General features: G+C 53.2%; 1 protein-coding gene across 5 annotated transcripts in view; it reads left to right on the top strand.

Annotated features, from left to right (window-relative positions):
* LOC105471092 (cilia and flagella associated protein 46) overlaps positions 1-15,889 on the top strand; it is a 125,100-nt gene that overhangs the window by 100,594 nt on the left and 8,617 nt on the right. For 3 of the 5 annotated variants that reach the window (XM_024789507.2, XM_024789503.2, XM_024789501.2), the window contains exons 45-50: positions 1,936-2,033; positions 2,528-2,607; positions 3,433-3,563; positions 4,031-4,152; positions 4,678-4,760; positions 5,304-5,471. In XM_024789507.2, coding sequence (XP_024645275.2) covers positions 1,936-2,033; positions 2,528-2,607; positions 3,433-3,563; positions 4,031-4,152; positions 4,678-4,760; positions 5,304-5,471 — 682 coding nt within the window. The remainder of the gene's footprint in view (positions 1-1,935; positions 2,034-2,527; positions 2,608-3,432; positions 3,564-4,030; positions 4,153-4,677; positions 4,761-5,303; positions 5,472-15,889) is intronic. The other 2 variants (XM_071068897.1, XR_011607560.1) reach the window with 2 other exon arrangements.

Below are 15,889 nucleotides of genomic sequence, written 5' to 3' on the forward strand. Positions count from 1 at the left end.
TGGGGACCTGGGGCTGCGCCACTCGCCTGTGGCTACGGGAGACACAGGGTAGGAGCTGTACAGGGGAAAAATGACAAATCAGACCGCGGGCTAAAATTCAGAAGTTCTGTTCATCAAAAATGCCCTGCCGAGAGTCGAGGGGCAGCCACAGAGAATGAGAAGACCTTGACGCTAGGTTGCCCGACACACGTGCGTCCCGCGTGGGGGAGGGTGTGGGTCCCTTTTAAATAAGAAAAGGAGACATTGATAGAAGATGGCATGAGGTTGGAATCTCACAAAAGTAGGATTCGTGTGGCCAATAAACGATTTTAATGGTGCTCAAGTTCATTAGTCAGGGAAATGCAAAATTGAAGCCGGACGCAGATAACCAGACACCAACCAGATGGGCTCCCGTGGAAAAGGAGGACATGGCCGTGGAGATGAGACGGGGAAGGGGGCAGCTGAGGCTCCCTGGGCCTCATGCCCGCCCCTGGGCGCAGCAGCCCCTGGGCAGAGTTCTGGCGGAATCGCTGTAGCTGACGCTGCGCGTCCACACCTGACTCCGCACCTGGTAGAAATGCTTCGCTGGGGTCCCCAGAGAGCAGCATCGCTCATGACCCCCAACGACAGGAAGCCACCCAGATGCCCTCGGCCACAGAAGGGATGAAGAAGCTGTGGTGTTCCCAGCTGCGGTGCTGCGGCGAGGAGGGTCAGCCCCACGCTCCACCTGGGTGAAGCCCACAGCGCAAGCCAGAGGCCCGGCAGAAAAGCCCGCCTGAGCTGCTAGAATCTGCTGTGGTCCCCTTGTGGGGAGGAGGGCCACTGGCCAGCAATGTCCTGTCTCTTTGGCCACACGGTGTGCCCACTGCAAAAGTCCATCAAGCTTTTCACGCATGGGCTTTCACACCACTTTCTGTATATTCTACTTTGATGATAAGTTTTGTAAACACTGCTTTTGTTTGTGCAAACTTGAAGCTATGACTCAGAACCACAAGCCTCACAGCTCGACAGAGGGAGGACTGCCCTTGCGGAGAGGCCCAGGCCTCCAGGAGCCCTCTGGCTGGCCCTCAGGGGCTGTGGTGGCCGCCCGCTGCTGGTGGTGAGGAGCCTGAACCGCGTGCCCGGTCTGGTATTAGACAGACTCATAGTCCACAGGAGGGGATGGGCTAGAGACGCCGCCTGCACCGCCTGACCACAGCTGACTGGCATCCCTGGGCCAGGAAGAGAGGGCCTTCCCCGGGGGAGTGTGGGGGCACGGCTCTGAGTCTGCGCTGTGTACGCGTGTGTGTCCGTGTGTGTCCGTGCCTGTATGCGTGAGTGTGTGCATCTGTGTACATGTGCGTGTCTGTGTCCATGCATGTCTGTGTGTGTGCTTCTGTGCATGGGTGCGTGTCTGTGTCCGTGCATGTCTGTGTGTCTAGGTCCGTGTACACTTGCGTCTGTGTGTGTCTGTGCATGTCTGTGTGTGTCTGTGCACGGGTGTGTGTGTGTGTCCATGCCTGTCTGCGTGAGTGTGCGTCTGTGCACACGTGTGTCTGCATGCATCCATGTGTCTGTACATGTATGTCTCCATGTGTGGTGCGGAGGACACAGGAGGAAAGATGGAGGGAAAGGCACCACTCACGGAGGAGGCGCTGGAGAATTTTCCATTTGTTATTTTGGGTTTGGCGAACATGCACTTCGCGTCATGCAAATCAGGTTTCTAAACATTAACAACCGGAGAGAAATGACATTTTGGGGCCGCCAGTGACTTGTGCGTGCCTCTGCTGCCCCCTGGTGCCATCCCCGAGTCACTCCCAGCAGGGCCCCCCGAACCCCGAAGGCCCCAGCCCGGGGCAGGAAAGGCACAAAGCCCTGCTCTGGCTCTGCCGCGAGGTCTCCTGGAAACGAGGGAACAGCACAGCGACGTCCCTTCGTCCTAAATGCGTCCCCTGATAGCCGTTTTTCACCACTCAGGCTTGGCAAAATCTCTGCGTCACTGAACAGCACTTTAACCTCTTGAATGAGATACCTCCTACCTTTCGGGTCCTCTTTCTGCACCTCTCACGGGACAGGTAAAGACGCTCGTTCCTGTTGAGGTCGTCCCCAGCCCACTGAGAGGCCTCAGGGAGGCAGAGACCCAGCCGTGGGCTGCCCACACCTCAGCCCCACCCCAGGGAGGCCTGGGACTCCAGCCGGTCCTGAGAAGGTGCCGGACAGACACCAGCTACCAATGACACAGGGCGGGGGCGGTCCAGGGGCGCGGCACACCCCCTCCTGCAACCTGTCTCCCGTACAGGGCCTTTGTGTCTGGTCTGGGTGTCCTGACCTGAAGGTCACTGTGACAGCGGCCAGTTGCCCGGTGCATGACCCAGCCTGTTCTCAGTCCAGGTCCTGACTGGCCATGCACACCCAGCTGTGCCCCTGGAGGCACAGACGGGGAGGGCCCTGCTGGGGGTGCGTGGTCTGCAGAGTGGGCCTCACTGGGCTCCTCTGAGGTCACTGGAGCTGGGCTGTGAGGTGTGTCTCCATCGTGGCTTGCCTGCGACCCTGGCCCGCATCCTGCCAGCAGGTCCTGTCTATACGGTGCTGCCTATGAGAAACCCAAGTTCATTACTGCAGCCAAAGGAAAGGTGCAGCCGGTGGGAGGTGAGCAGGGCTGCTTGGCGGGGAGGGGGGAGGAGGAGCGGGAGGGTGCGGGGAGCAGGGGCGAGAGTGGGGAGGGGAACGGGGGCAGGAGGGGGGAGCAAAAGAGGGGGGAGGGGAGCAGGGGGGAGGGGGAGGGGGAGGGAGGTGGGAGCAGGGGTGGGAGCAGGGGTGAGAGGTGGCGCGGAGCAGGGATGGGAGAGGGGGGAGGGGAGTGGGGCAGGAGGGGAGCATGGGGGAGGGGAACGGTGAGGGAGGGGAGGTGGGCAGGAGGGAAGCGGAGGGGGGAGGGAAGCAGAGGAGGGAGTGGAGCGGAGGGGGGAGGGGAGCGGGGGGAGGGGAGCGGAGGGGGGAGGGGAGCGTGGGGGCGGGAGGGGAGCAGGGGCGGGAGCAGGGGCGGGAGCAGGGGCGGGAACAGGGGCGGGAGGAGCGCTGATGCTCACTGTGCTGCAGAGCTCCCTGCACAAGGGCCCTTCCCTTTCAGAAACTGAAGGCCCAGCAGGGAGCCCCTGGGGTCCCGGAAGCGTGACCTCTCCCCGCCCTCCACCCACAGGGATGGAGGGGTCTGTAGAGCCTGTGACATTCTGGAAACATGTAGATGGGGCGTGTGCTTCCCCCGTGGGCCCAGGAGGCCCATCCGCTGGCTGCACAATGATGCGGCAGCCGCTCCACAGCGTGCGGACAGGGGACCCCACACGGCGGGAGGGACTTCCACCCATGCAGCCTTTCTTGCGAGACAGCAGCCCTTTTCCCATTGCCCACCACGCACGGTCCAGCTGCCGTCCGCAGGCCTGGGCAGCAACAGAGGGTGTGTCCACGTTCCCGCAGGCTTCTGCAAGGTGATGCGTCTGGCCATGAGTCCCACCGCCTTCTCCCACCTGCTGGCCTGTGCCCAGCAGTTCCGGAAGCAGACCCAGGCCCAGGTGTACAGCGAGGACATGGCCCTGAACGCAGGCTCGGTGAGGCCCTCCAGACTCCAAGCCACCCTGCCAGGACCCTCTGCCCCCATCCCTGAGAGCCAGGACCCCAGCGAGGTCGGGGGAGGGGCGGGGTACTAGGCCAGTCTGCTGAAGGGCTTGGGCCATCCCGACACCCAGGCACTGCCCAACTCCCAGGCCAAGTTCCATGTCGGGGGAGAACTCACTCCTTGGACTCCTTGGCCCTGCCTGATCCCTGAAGTGCAGACAAAGAGGAGGGACCCTCTGTGGTGCGGGCAGAGGAGATGGGTGGGGGCTGGGGTCTCAGGGTGACCCTCCAGAGGACGGGCCAGGTGCTGTGGGGCCCTCATCACCGAGCCGGGCACCCTTGTCCACCACGCTGTTCGCAGAAGGGGCAGGAGCTCGGCCTTTCCGCAGGGGCCTGGCCCTCGTGGGGTCTGGGCCATGCACCCTCTTTGCTATGGGGGCCTCTTGTTTGGGTTGAGTAGGAGCCAGAAGGCCTCCAGGTGGAAGAGAAGGAGTGGCCTGTGCAGAGGCTCAGCAGCATCCTGGGGCCCCTGGAGGAGCTTCTGCAGCCGCTCTTCCCCCTGCTCAGCCTCTCCGAGGCCAGGTACCAGGGATGACGTTGCCGCCGGCTCCCCACCACGCTCATGCATGGACACGTGTGTCCAGTGCCGTGGCCAACCACGTGTGCTTGCTGTGCCTTCTCGGCCACCTTTGTTCCAGACTCCGCGCCGCCTGCCTGCTCCCAGGAAGCAGTTCTTCCTGGATCTGCCTCCATTCCTGCCTGGAGGAGAACTGCCCACTGCCCACTCCCCACGGCCCCTCCAGCCCCCGGCCCAAGCGTGGGGTGGGACGGCAAGCACCTCCGAGGGACCGCCCAGGCTCCTTTGATTTGGGGTGGGAAGGAAGGCAGAGGGGACAGACACCTGGCACCGTTTAGCTCGGCTGGTGGATCAGAGATGATCCCGAAATCCTGTGGCTCATCCCGGCCCCACCTCAGTGGGACCATCCCAGAAGTGAGCGTGGGGATTCGTGGCGCTGCTGCCTTAGAGTGAAACAGGCTGAGGAGGGGTCGCCTATATTCCAAGCGTTTGTTATCTGTCTGTTTTCGAATATATCACCTAACTTTCAGAGTGCAGATGCCCGTGGTCGTTGCTGATTCAGGGAAGTCGAAGGGCAAAGACAAGGAGAGGAAAATGTCCACAGGACAACACAGTGAGTGGGGCGGGCGCGGCCACTCAGCGCGGGGAGCTGGTCCCGCCAGGAGAGGTGGGGTCGGGATCCACCCACCCATCCAGGAACGCCAAGGGGGGTCAGGAGCCCAGGAGCCCCACAAGCCCTGCAGCCCCTCCCTCTGAGGCCTCCCTGCGCATGGGGTCCCTGGAAGGTTCTGTGCACAGCCACGGACTGGGTCGGAGGGTCCGTGCCTCTCCGGATAGGAGGCTCCGGGTAGGAGGCTCTGTGCCAAGCCCCCTGAGAGCACCACGGAACCCAGCACAGCTCCCTTGCGTGGTGGATCGGCAGCCCCGCCACACCACGCGTGCTTGCTAACAAAACGAATCGTGTGGAGGGACAGGCGTGATGGGAGGCGGTTCCTCACCCCGTTCTGGGGCATCTGGAGGAGAAGGTGGCGTGGAGTCAAGGCGGGCTGCCAGCCTTTCCCAGCGCCCAGCAGCCAAGTCAGGAGACGGAGCCTTGCGGCCCCGTGGGAGGGGTCCCGTCTTCAGGAGCTGATCTCCCTGCACGGCTGTTTCCCAGACACAGTCCAGCCCGAGGTTGTGGATAAGATCATCCTGGTCGCAGACAGACATCTCCTGGAGCTGCCACTGGAAGGCCTCTCTGTGTTTGATGAAGGGACAATTTCCTCTGTGTCACGAGAATTTTCTCTTCAAATGTTGTGGAATCGCCTCCATAAAGAAGAGCCAGGTAGGGACTGCCCTTAGCCACCTTATGTCTAATTTTAAAATGGAGATATTTATTTTTCAGATGAAACAACGTTAGCTCCTATCAAAAAATAATCATCAAATGTTGCAACATTTTTCTAGGCATTTATTCACTCAAAGATATTTATAGGATATAAACACTCACCAATCTGGGCAACATGGCGAGAGTGCATCTCTACAAGAAATTTTAAAATTAGCCGGGCATGGTGGCGTGCACCTGTGGTCCCAGCCACTCAGGAGGCTGGGAGCTGAGATGGCACCACTGCACTGCAGCCTGGGCAACAGAGTGAGACCCTGTCAAAAATAAAATATGTATGTATATATATAAACACTCAAAACTACTTATAAAATATCTGCTATGTGCCAGTATCCTGGTGCCAACACACAGGGAAGACGAACTTAATGCCATTCTTGCCCCCACAAACATCTGTTCAAAGGAAGAGACCAGATGTGTAGTGAACAGCCAGCCTCTCCGTTAATCACTCAGACTGTGGAGAGCAATGAGGGAGAGCGCGGATCAGACTGTGGAGAGCAATGAGGGAGAGCGCGGATCAGACTGTGGAGAGCAATGAGGGAGAGCGCGGAAGCCCTGGCCTCGGCTGGGATTCGGGGGTGACCGCATTCTGTGACTGAGTACTGGCTGTGCAGACGTGCCCGGTTTGTGAAACTTCCCCAAGCCCTACACTTGTGGTATGTGCAGTTTTCTGCATGTATGTGGCACTTCAATATCAAAATTAAAAATAAATAGATTGGACTTTTGCTTCCATCTCAGATGAAGTAACAAGGACCAGATTTGTCCTTCCAGCTGAGACAACTGTAAACCAGAGAAAAACACATGAAATGAGGGTTTCAAACACTGACCGGCCCGTCGCGCAGGACAGGGATCCTTGAAAGAGGGGTTGGCTGGTGAGTGCCACGGCGGCCCCCCCGCCCCCCGGCTCTTACTTCCTGGGGAGTTTCCAGGTCACAACATTGTTGGGGGGGGCGGGGCGGGAAGAGCCCAGGGGTCTCCCCAAGTTGAGGACAGGCAGTTTGGAGTCTGGGGAAACCGACAGCTGCAACGTGCAGGGCGGGACGCCCGGAAGGAGAGAGCTGCAAGGAACGGCCACTCCAAGATCTGCAGAGCCCTCGGCAGGAAGACAGCCGCCGCCTGTGTGCGAGGCCAGGGAAAGAGACAGCTCTGAAAACGGTGAAAAGACGGATAAACACTTAAAACTCCTTTATTTTCAAAATCTCTTTAAAATGTTTTTGAGCAAAAAGTTTAGAGCAAAGGAAAATAATAATGGTATGGGGTTTTATAACATAAATGTGAAATGAATAACAGCACCAAAGATGAGAGGGAGGGAATGGAAGCAAAGTATGTAAAGGCTCCATCCTCTAGAGAAAGTGGTATAATATTACTTGAAGATAGACTGTGATAAAGTTATAAACTATACATCCTCAAGTAATCAATAAAAACAAAACAAGAAAAACAAACAATCCCCCCAAGTTTACAGCAAATACATAATGAAGAAGATGAAATGGAATCATAAGCAGCCCCTTAATCCAAAAAACACAGAAAGAAAGGGAAGAGAGAACAGATAGGAAAAATAAAAAAGAAATAGCAAGATAGTATATTTCAACCCAACCATATCCATAATCACATTAAGTGTCTAAACACCCCCAACTAAAAGAAAAAGATCATCTGATTAAATGAAAATTCAGCATTCATAATACGCTTCCTCCAAGAAACCCACTTTAAATGAAAAGAAAATGGTGAGTTAAAAAGAAAGGATGGAAAAACCATATCTCTTAGTATCCAAAGAAGGTTGGCATGGTGAGATTAAATCAGAAAAAGGTGGAGTTCATCCTGGGAGTGTGACCAGAGCTACAGCGGGCCGTTCCGTAAAGAGGAGGAGGCTAATTCATGAAGAGGGTGTGAAACCTAAATGTCTGTACATTGATTAACATCGCGGCAAAATACACGAGACAAAACCCACAGAGCCACAGAACAGTCAAGACGCACCCAGGGATGGCTGGGGAGGTCAACATCCCTTTCTCAACAGTGATGGAGCAAATATGCATCGAATCAGTAGGGTGTGGAGGATTAAACATGCCAGGCAGCCTCATCTCACGGACGTTTATGTGACATTCCCCCCACGGCAGAAGAATGTACACTTTTTTCACACACACACACGGAACATTTGACGAGATATACCCTAAGTTGAGCATAAAACAAGCCACAAAAATATTAAAGGGTCCAAATTACCCACAGTAGGTTCTCTGACCACAGTGGAGTTAAATTAGAACTTAATAACAGAAATCATGCCTGGAAAACCCCAAACACTTGGAAACTAAACATACTTCTTAAATACCCGTGGATAAAAGAAGACATTAAAAGGGAAATTCAGAAAATATTGTGTTGTGAATGAAGACAAAAACAATTTATCATTACTTGTGGATGCTGCTGACGCGCAAGAAGGGATTTACAGAACTAAGCATGTATATTAGAAAGAAAAAAGGCCACAGAGCAATGACCGCTATTTCTATCTTCAAAAATTAGGAAAAGAAGAACAAATTTAACACAAACATAATCAAGGATGATGAACATAAGAACAGAAATCTATGACACAGGAAACAGAAACACAAACCAAAAGCAAGTTCTTTGAGAAAAATCAATAAAATTAATACACCTCTAGTCAGGTCAGGCAGATCAGGAAAAGACAGAGACACAAATTATCAATATCAAAAATGATAGAAGGAGCATCACTACAGAGTCAAGAGAGGATAAAAAGTAAATAATGAATAAAGCCGTGTCAATAAATTTAACAACTTACATGAAATGGGCAAGTTCCTCGAAAGACCCAAGCTTGCATAATCACTCTAGAAAAAGGGATGGTCTGGATAGGCCTGTGTCTATTAAGGTAATAGACAGTTTAGTTTAAAATCTTCCCCCAAAGAAAAAACCTCTACACCCAGAGGATTTCCACACACATCCTCCCACAGCAATTAAAGAGGAGAGACGCTACTTCCCAGCTGATTTTCTGAGGCTGGCATTATCCGGACACAAACCCAGAGAAAGACCTTAGGAGGTTTAAAAAAAAGGACCAATATGCCTCATGAATATAGATGCTAATAACATTCTTAACGAAATGTTAGGAAATGGAGCAAAACGTTACAAGGGTTTATATTATGTCCACGTGGATTTTAACCCAGGAATACAAAGGTCATTTAATATTTGAAAAATCAGCCAATGTGATTCACCATATCCATAAGCTAAAAAATAAAGACTATCCGATGATTGCAATAGATGCAGAAAAGCATTTGACAAAACCCAACATCCACTCCAAATATGAGCTCTTAGAAAACGAGGAGGGGAAGGCAAAGGACACCTGCAGAACAGCTGTCCCTGAGTGCCGCAGGTCAGCAGGAGGCTGAGGCCGTCCCCCAAGGCCAGCAGCCAGGCAGGGCCACCCACTGCAGTGTCAGCACCGTGCTGGAGAGGAAAAGCATCTAGATAGTTCTTCTCTGCGGGTGGTCTCATCATCTGTGTAGAAAGTGTGATCTAGTGAGTGATTTTGGCAAGGTTGAAGGATACAAAAGTCAAGGTACAAAAACCAATTGCATTTCTATATAACTAACTATCAGAAATTAAAACTTAAAACACTACCATTGACAATAGCTTCCAAGCCGGGAAATACTTAGGGATACATTTGACAAAAGGTGCAAGACTTTGTACACTCATACTATAAAACATTGCTGGGAGAGATCAAAGAACTAAACAAATGGAGAGAAGCATCAGGCTCTTAGATGAGAAGGCCCAATACTGCCAAGGTGTCAACTTGTCCTAAAGTAATCTGTAGATTCCACACAACTCTAGTCAAAATCTCCACAGGTTTTTTTTTTTTTTTTTTGTAGAATTTAACAAGTTTATTCTAAAGGTTATATAAAAATGTAAAGGACCTAAAGTAGCCAAAATAGGAGGGCACATGCCACCTGATGTCAGGAGCCCATCACACGGGCGCAGTGTTGACACAGTGGAGCACAGACACGACGGCAGCCGTGTAGACCCGTGGGACGGGGTGGGGAACCAGAAGCACACCACAGGTGCACAGCCGGGTGGTGGCTGGCGGAGACGACGATGCTGAGTGGAGGAAGGGCATCTCCCTGAGTGGCTGCAGTCCCTGGGCGTTTGTAAAACAAAACACAACAAAAACGAGGCCGCACACCACGCATGAAAATCAACTCAAAATGGATCCGAGACCAAAGACGCTCACATTTCTAGCAGAAAACACTGAGGAAAATCAGCAAATTTAAGAATTTCCACTCTTTGAAGGATATTGTTAAGAAAATGAAAAGTTACACTAAGACTGGAAGAATCTGATAATAGTAACAAATTTAGACTATATAAAGAACTCTCAAAACTGAATAAGAAAAAAACAACCCTATAAAAGATTTGAACAGATACTTCACCAGAAAAGATTTAGATAGCAAACAAAGTACGATGGAAAGATGGAAAGATGCCTGACATCATTAATTATCAAGGAAATGCAAATGGAAACCACAGTGAAATACCCCTGCACGCCTATTAGAATGGGCGAAACTCACAAGGTCGACCAGAGGACGTGCTGGCGAGGGTGTGGAACCGGAACCCTCGTTCTTGGCTGGGGGGAATGGTGAATGCTGGAGCCACTTTGGAAGACGGTTTGGCAGTTTCTTAACAAGTTAAACGCAGGCCTGTTGTATGCCGCAGTCATTCCACTCCTAGGTATTTACCAAAGAGATAAGGAGACACACGTCCGCAGAAACTCATACAAATGTTTACAGCAGCATTATCTGCAATGGCCTAAACCGGGAAACCACAGAAAGGTCCATCACCCACGTGACAGACGCCTGGACACCCAGTGAGCAGATGAGCACATCAGGGTGCGGCCACGTGGTGGGGTCCTGCCTGCCAATGAGGGTCGACCGTCGGTGCCTGGGACAGCGTAGACGGGGCCCAGAGGGATTATGCCGAGGGGTGACCGTCGGTGCCTGGGACAGTGTAGACGGGGCCCAGAGGGATTACGCCGAGGGGTGACCATCGGTGCCTGGGACAGCGTAGACGGGGCCCAGAGGGATTACGCCGAGGGGTGACCGTCGGTGCCTGGGACAGCGTAGACGGGGCTCACTCAGAAGGATTACGCCGAGGGGGGACCGTCGGTGCCTGGGACAGCGTAGACGGGGCTCAGAAGGATTACGCCGAGGGGTGACCGTCGGTGCCTGGGACAGCGTAGACGGGGCTCAGAAGGATTACGCCGAGGGGTGACCGTCGGTGCCTGGGACAGTGTAGACGGGGCCCAGAGGGATTACGCCGAGGGGTGACCGTCAGTGCCTGGGACAGCGTAGACGGGGCTCACTCGGAAGGATTACGCCGAGGGGGGACTGTCGGTGCCTGGGACAGCGTAGACGGGGCTCACTCGGAAGGATTACGCCAAGGGAAGGAAGCTGGATCCAGGGAGTGCCCGGGGATGGTTTCGTTTTTACAAAAGCCTGGGAAATACAAACTAATGTACAAGTCAGAAGGCAGGTACGTGGCTTCCTGGGGGTGGGGGCTGGGGCTGCGGGAGAAGTTGGGGGAGGGTCGCGGGTGCGGGAGGGAGGTCGCAGGCATTTGGGGAAGATCCCGGGGCTGGGTGTGCCGTGGCCTCTGCTGTGGCCGTGACTCATAGGCGTGCACTGTCCAGTCCTGTCGCACTGCTCACTTTCAGTGCAGGCAGCTCCCTGTGGTCAGCTGAACCTGAGCAATCTAAAATTGGACTCTGTACTCTGGCACTTTGACCCTTCCCGTGACCCCAAGCCCTTGTGGAGTCTCCTGCTTGTGAGTGGAATTTTTTTACATGAAATACAGAAAGAGCAAATCTGCATCGGGGTCACAGAAGCTTGCACAAGGGCACAGGCGCGAAGTGGATCTTTGAAGGAGGCGGTTCAAGGACGGAAGCCCCCAAGGATGGAGGCCCCCAAGGACGGAGGCCCCCACAGGTGCTGTGTTCCAGGGAGGCTCCTCCAGGCCTGCCACAGCAGCCGGCGTGGCAGCTTATAGCTGGTCTCCATCTGATTCTGGCCCACCGGGTGCCCTGTCCGTCTGCAGGCCACTGTCAGCCCCTTCTCGGAACTCTGGCTCGCCCCTCTGGCCGCCCTCCTGCCTTCACCACGTGGACGATGTGTCTGCCCTTCGTGGACGTGTCTGCCCTTCGTGGACGTGTCTGCCCTTCGTGGCAGGAGGGCGGCTCCATGGCCCGGGACTGGGTGGGGCTCAGGCTGTGGAGAGGGTAAGCATGCCGGGTGGAGAGGCAGGGAGGCCGGAGCTGGAGTCGGTTGGCACAGACACGAGGCTCACGGAGGTGTCGGAAACCATTTTTGATAGTGAAGTGTGTCACGTCTCTAGAAAAATGCCCAAATGGAGCACCAGGCAGGAGGCAGGACCTGCTCCCACCCGAGAGCCACCCCTGCTTCCCCAGCCCAGCTCGCCGCCCATAGCGCCCACCCTCCTGACTGTACTGCAAAGCCAGGGCCTTTTACAACCTCACCTCCAACATCGGCACCCCAAAATCCTGCAGCCTGGGGTGCCTGTTCTTAAACTCTGCAAATGGCATCTGAAGGCACGCACTGCGTCCAGCTCCTGCCTGGCTCCGTGGCTGGTCTCTGTGGCTCCAGCTCCTGCCTGGCTCCGTGGCTGGTCTCTGTGGCTCCAGCTCCTGCCTGGCTCCGTGGCTGGTCTCTGTGGCCAGCCATGTTCCACCCTGCACAATTTATCTGCCCCCTGTTACTAGACACCCCATCCGTCTGCATGTCCTGGCGTGCCCGGGAGTCCCAGTCCTTCCGGCTTTTCACCACCCAGCCATTTGTGAAGAGCCCGTTTCGTCTCTCGCCAGTCCTGTGGGGTTATCTGGGTTTTGTTCTTTGAGGTTTGTTGGATTTTCCTGGTATACTTTGGATATAATTTTTATTGTTTGTATCAATGACAAATGTCTTCTCTGTACCTGGTCTTTTCACTCTCTTAAATGTGTCTTTTGATGAACAAAATATTTTAATGTTATTATAATCTAATTTATCAATCTTTTTCTTAATAGCTGGTGCTTTAAGATGTGGCATTTATGGGCATTTACAAATATTAATTATTCCAATCAAAGAACACAGGATATGTTCCCATTTATTTATGTCTCCTTCAACTTCTTTCATCAGTGTCTTACAGTTTCCAAGGCACAGATCTCTCACTTCACAGTTGAATTTATTCCTAAGTATTTTATTCTTTCTGATGCTATTAGAAATAGGGTGGTTTTCGGCCGGGCGCGGTGGCTCAAGCCTGTAATCCCAGCACTTTGGGAGGCCGAGACGGGCGGATCACGAGGTCAGGAGATCGAGACCATCCTGGCTAACACGGTGAAACCCCGTCTCTACTAAAAAAATACAAAAAACTAGCCGGGCGAGGTGGCGGGCGCCTGTAGTCCCAGCTACTCGGGAGGCTGAGGCAGGAGAATGGCGTGAACCCGGGAGGCAGAGCTTGCAGTGAGCTGGGATCCGGCCACTGCACTCCAGCCTGGGCGACAAAGCGAGACTCCCTCTCAAAAAAAAAAAAAAAAAAAGAAAAGAAAAAGAAATAAGGTGGTTTTCTTAATTTCTTAATCAGATAGTTCATTGGTAATATATATAAATACTGATTTTTGTATGTTGATTTTGTATCTTGCAACTTTACTTAATTTATTAGTTCTAACAGTTTTCTGGTAGAGTCTTTGAGGTCTTGTATATATAAGAGCTTGTTATCTACAAACAGATAATTTCACATCTTTTTTTCTGATGTGTGTCCTGTCATTTCTCTTTCTTTTTTACATTTTTTTTAAATTTCTTTTTGAGATGGAGTCTCGCCCTGTTGCCCAGGCTGGAGTGCAGTGGCACGATCTCAGCTCACTGCAACCTCCGCCTCCTGAGTTCAAGCAATTCTCCTGCCTCAGCCTCCCAAGTAGCTGGGATTACAGGTGCACGCCACCATACCCAGCTAATGTTTGTAATTTTAGTAGAGACAGGGTTTCCCCATGTTGGTCAGGCTGGTCTCAAACTCCTGACCTCAGGTGATCCACCCACCTCGGCCTCCCAAAGTGTTGGGATTACAGGCGTGAACCACCGCGCCTGGCCTGTTATTTCTCTTTCTTTCCTGACTGCTCCAGCGGGGACCTCCAGCGCTGTTTAAACAGAAGTTTAAAAGAAGTGTCAAGAGTGGGCTTCCGGCCGGGCGCGGTGGCTCAAGCCTGTAATCCCAGCACTTTGGGAGGCCGAGACGGGCGGATCACGAGGTCAGGAGATCGAGACCATCCTGGCTGACACAGTGAAACCCCGTCTCTACTAAAAAATACAAAAAAACTAGCCGGGCGAGGTGGCGGGCGCCTGTAGTCCCAGCTACTCGGGAGGCTGAGGCAGGAGAATGGCGTGAACCCGGGAGGCGGAGCTTGCAGTGAGCCAAGATCACGCCACTGCACTCCAGCCTGGGCGGCAGAGCGAGACTCCGTCTCAAAAAAAAAAAAAAAAAAAAAAAAAAAACAGAGTGGGATTCCTTGCCTTGTTTCTGATCTGAGGTGAAAGCTTTGTGCTTTTCACTATTAGCTGTGGTTTGTCATTAGGTGTGTTTGGGATTTTTAAATCTTTCTTCACCTCATGATCATGAAAATATTCTCCGACGACATCCTCTAAATGCATTTCTCGTTTCCCACCTTTCACGTTTCCACCTAACTGCCATCTGAGATGGACTCTGTGGAGCGGGAGGTGGAGTTTAAGGTTTTCTTCTCTGAGGGGATCCAGCTGTCTGTGCATCGCTTATTGAAACATCCTTCCCGGTGCAGCCACCACCGTCGTGGCAGGGGCAGAACAGGAAAGCAGCAGCCAGACTAGACACTCTAACAACAGTGTGGCACGGGCCGCCCAGGGGTGCCCACGGCCCAGCCCCGGTGCCTGTGAGCCTGTGACGTCGCATGGTCCTGGGGCTTTGCAGATACGATTCCAGACTTGAGGTGGGAGACGATCCTGCGGATATGGGAGGGCCCAGGTGATGACAAAGCCCTCACATGAGAGAAGCAGGAAGGCCAGAGAAAGAGCTTGGGGGCTGCGCTGCCGATGGCGAGGATGGAGAGCATGGCCGGGAGCCAGGAACGGATTCTCCCTGGGAGCCTCCAGGAAGAGGGTGGCCGGGCCGGTGCGCCATTGTGAGCCGGTGAACCCCATTCGGACCTCCGATTCCCAGAACCATCAGACAGGAAGCGGTGCCACGTTTAGCCCCCGTTTTGTAGTAATTGGTTAACGGCAGCCACAGAAACTAACAGAACCCTCACCACAGAGTAACTGAAAATCAGGCTGCCGGTGATCTAAGTCTTTCTGAAATGCATTACCCAGCGGCCACAAAAGGAAGAGATAGGCTGAGCCTTGAGTGTCCTCAGCCACGAACCACTGAGTCTGGGGCGCCGCCAGGTGTGGCTGCACCGCGTGGTAAAACGCTAAGGGCACCACCAGAGAGCTGGTGTGCAAACTCCCAAAGAATAGAGAAGGAAGAATGAATGAGGAAGACGAATGGGCCAGTTACCTCAATCAAGGCATCCAACAGCCAGTAATGGAGAAACACGTAGAAAACCAGGACAAATAAAAATAAAACAGTAAGATGGTAGAAGTTGGCCAGTTTATGTCGTATATCAGAAAAAGTAAATTGGCCAACCCTGCTAACGAGACGACGGGAGATAAGAGGATGCAGCTGCATGCCCTTTGCAGGAACCCACCCATCGCAAGTGACCCCCACGTGATAAACCAAGAGAAGCGAAAATGAGTAAATATTTAAGAGTAACCCGGAGGGCTGGTGTCTGACTCTCAAGGGAAACAGACTTCAGAGCCAGGCATTATTAGGGACATGGACACCATGAGAATCAAAGGTTCACCTCCTCAGAGACATGAAATAGCCTCCAAATACAAGAAGCAATAAAAAGTAGAAACTGCGGGGTGTGGCCGTTGACCAGCCCCGACGCTGGGAGATCTTACCGTGCCTGGATTACTGACGGGTCTGACAGACAAAGCAAAAAGAGGGGATTTGGGGTGACGTAATTAACAATCTTGGCTTAATAGAGACATGAAACTCTGTGCCTCAAAAGTGGCGATTTGCAATCTTTTCAACTACGCTGGGAATAATCACAAAATTGAGAAGCAGATCCTACCGTGTCTCAGACGCCGGCAGACGGCCCACACCTGAGGCCAGTGTGAGGCGGGCGGAAAGCAGTTCTCCAAGGCAGACTTTTTTCCGTCCTCGCACACTTGAATATTCAAGACCACACTTCTAAATATCTCATGGGACTCAGAAGAAATGAAATGATCATGGAAATGTCAAAAACTAGCGAGATGTTGCTAAACGTA

This window comes from Macaca nemestrina, chromosome 9 (genome assembly GCF_043159975.1).
Source record: "Macaca nemestrina isolate mMacNem1 chromosome 9, mMacNem.hap1, whole genome shotgun sequence".
In the NCBI taxonomy this organism is placed as follows: domain Eukaryota; kingdom Metazoa; phylum Chordata; class Mammalia; order Primates; family Cercopithecidae; genus Macaca; species Macaca nemestrina.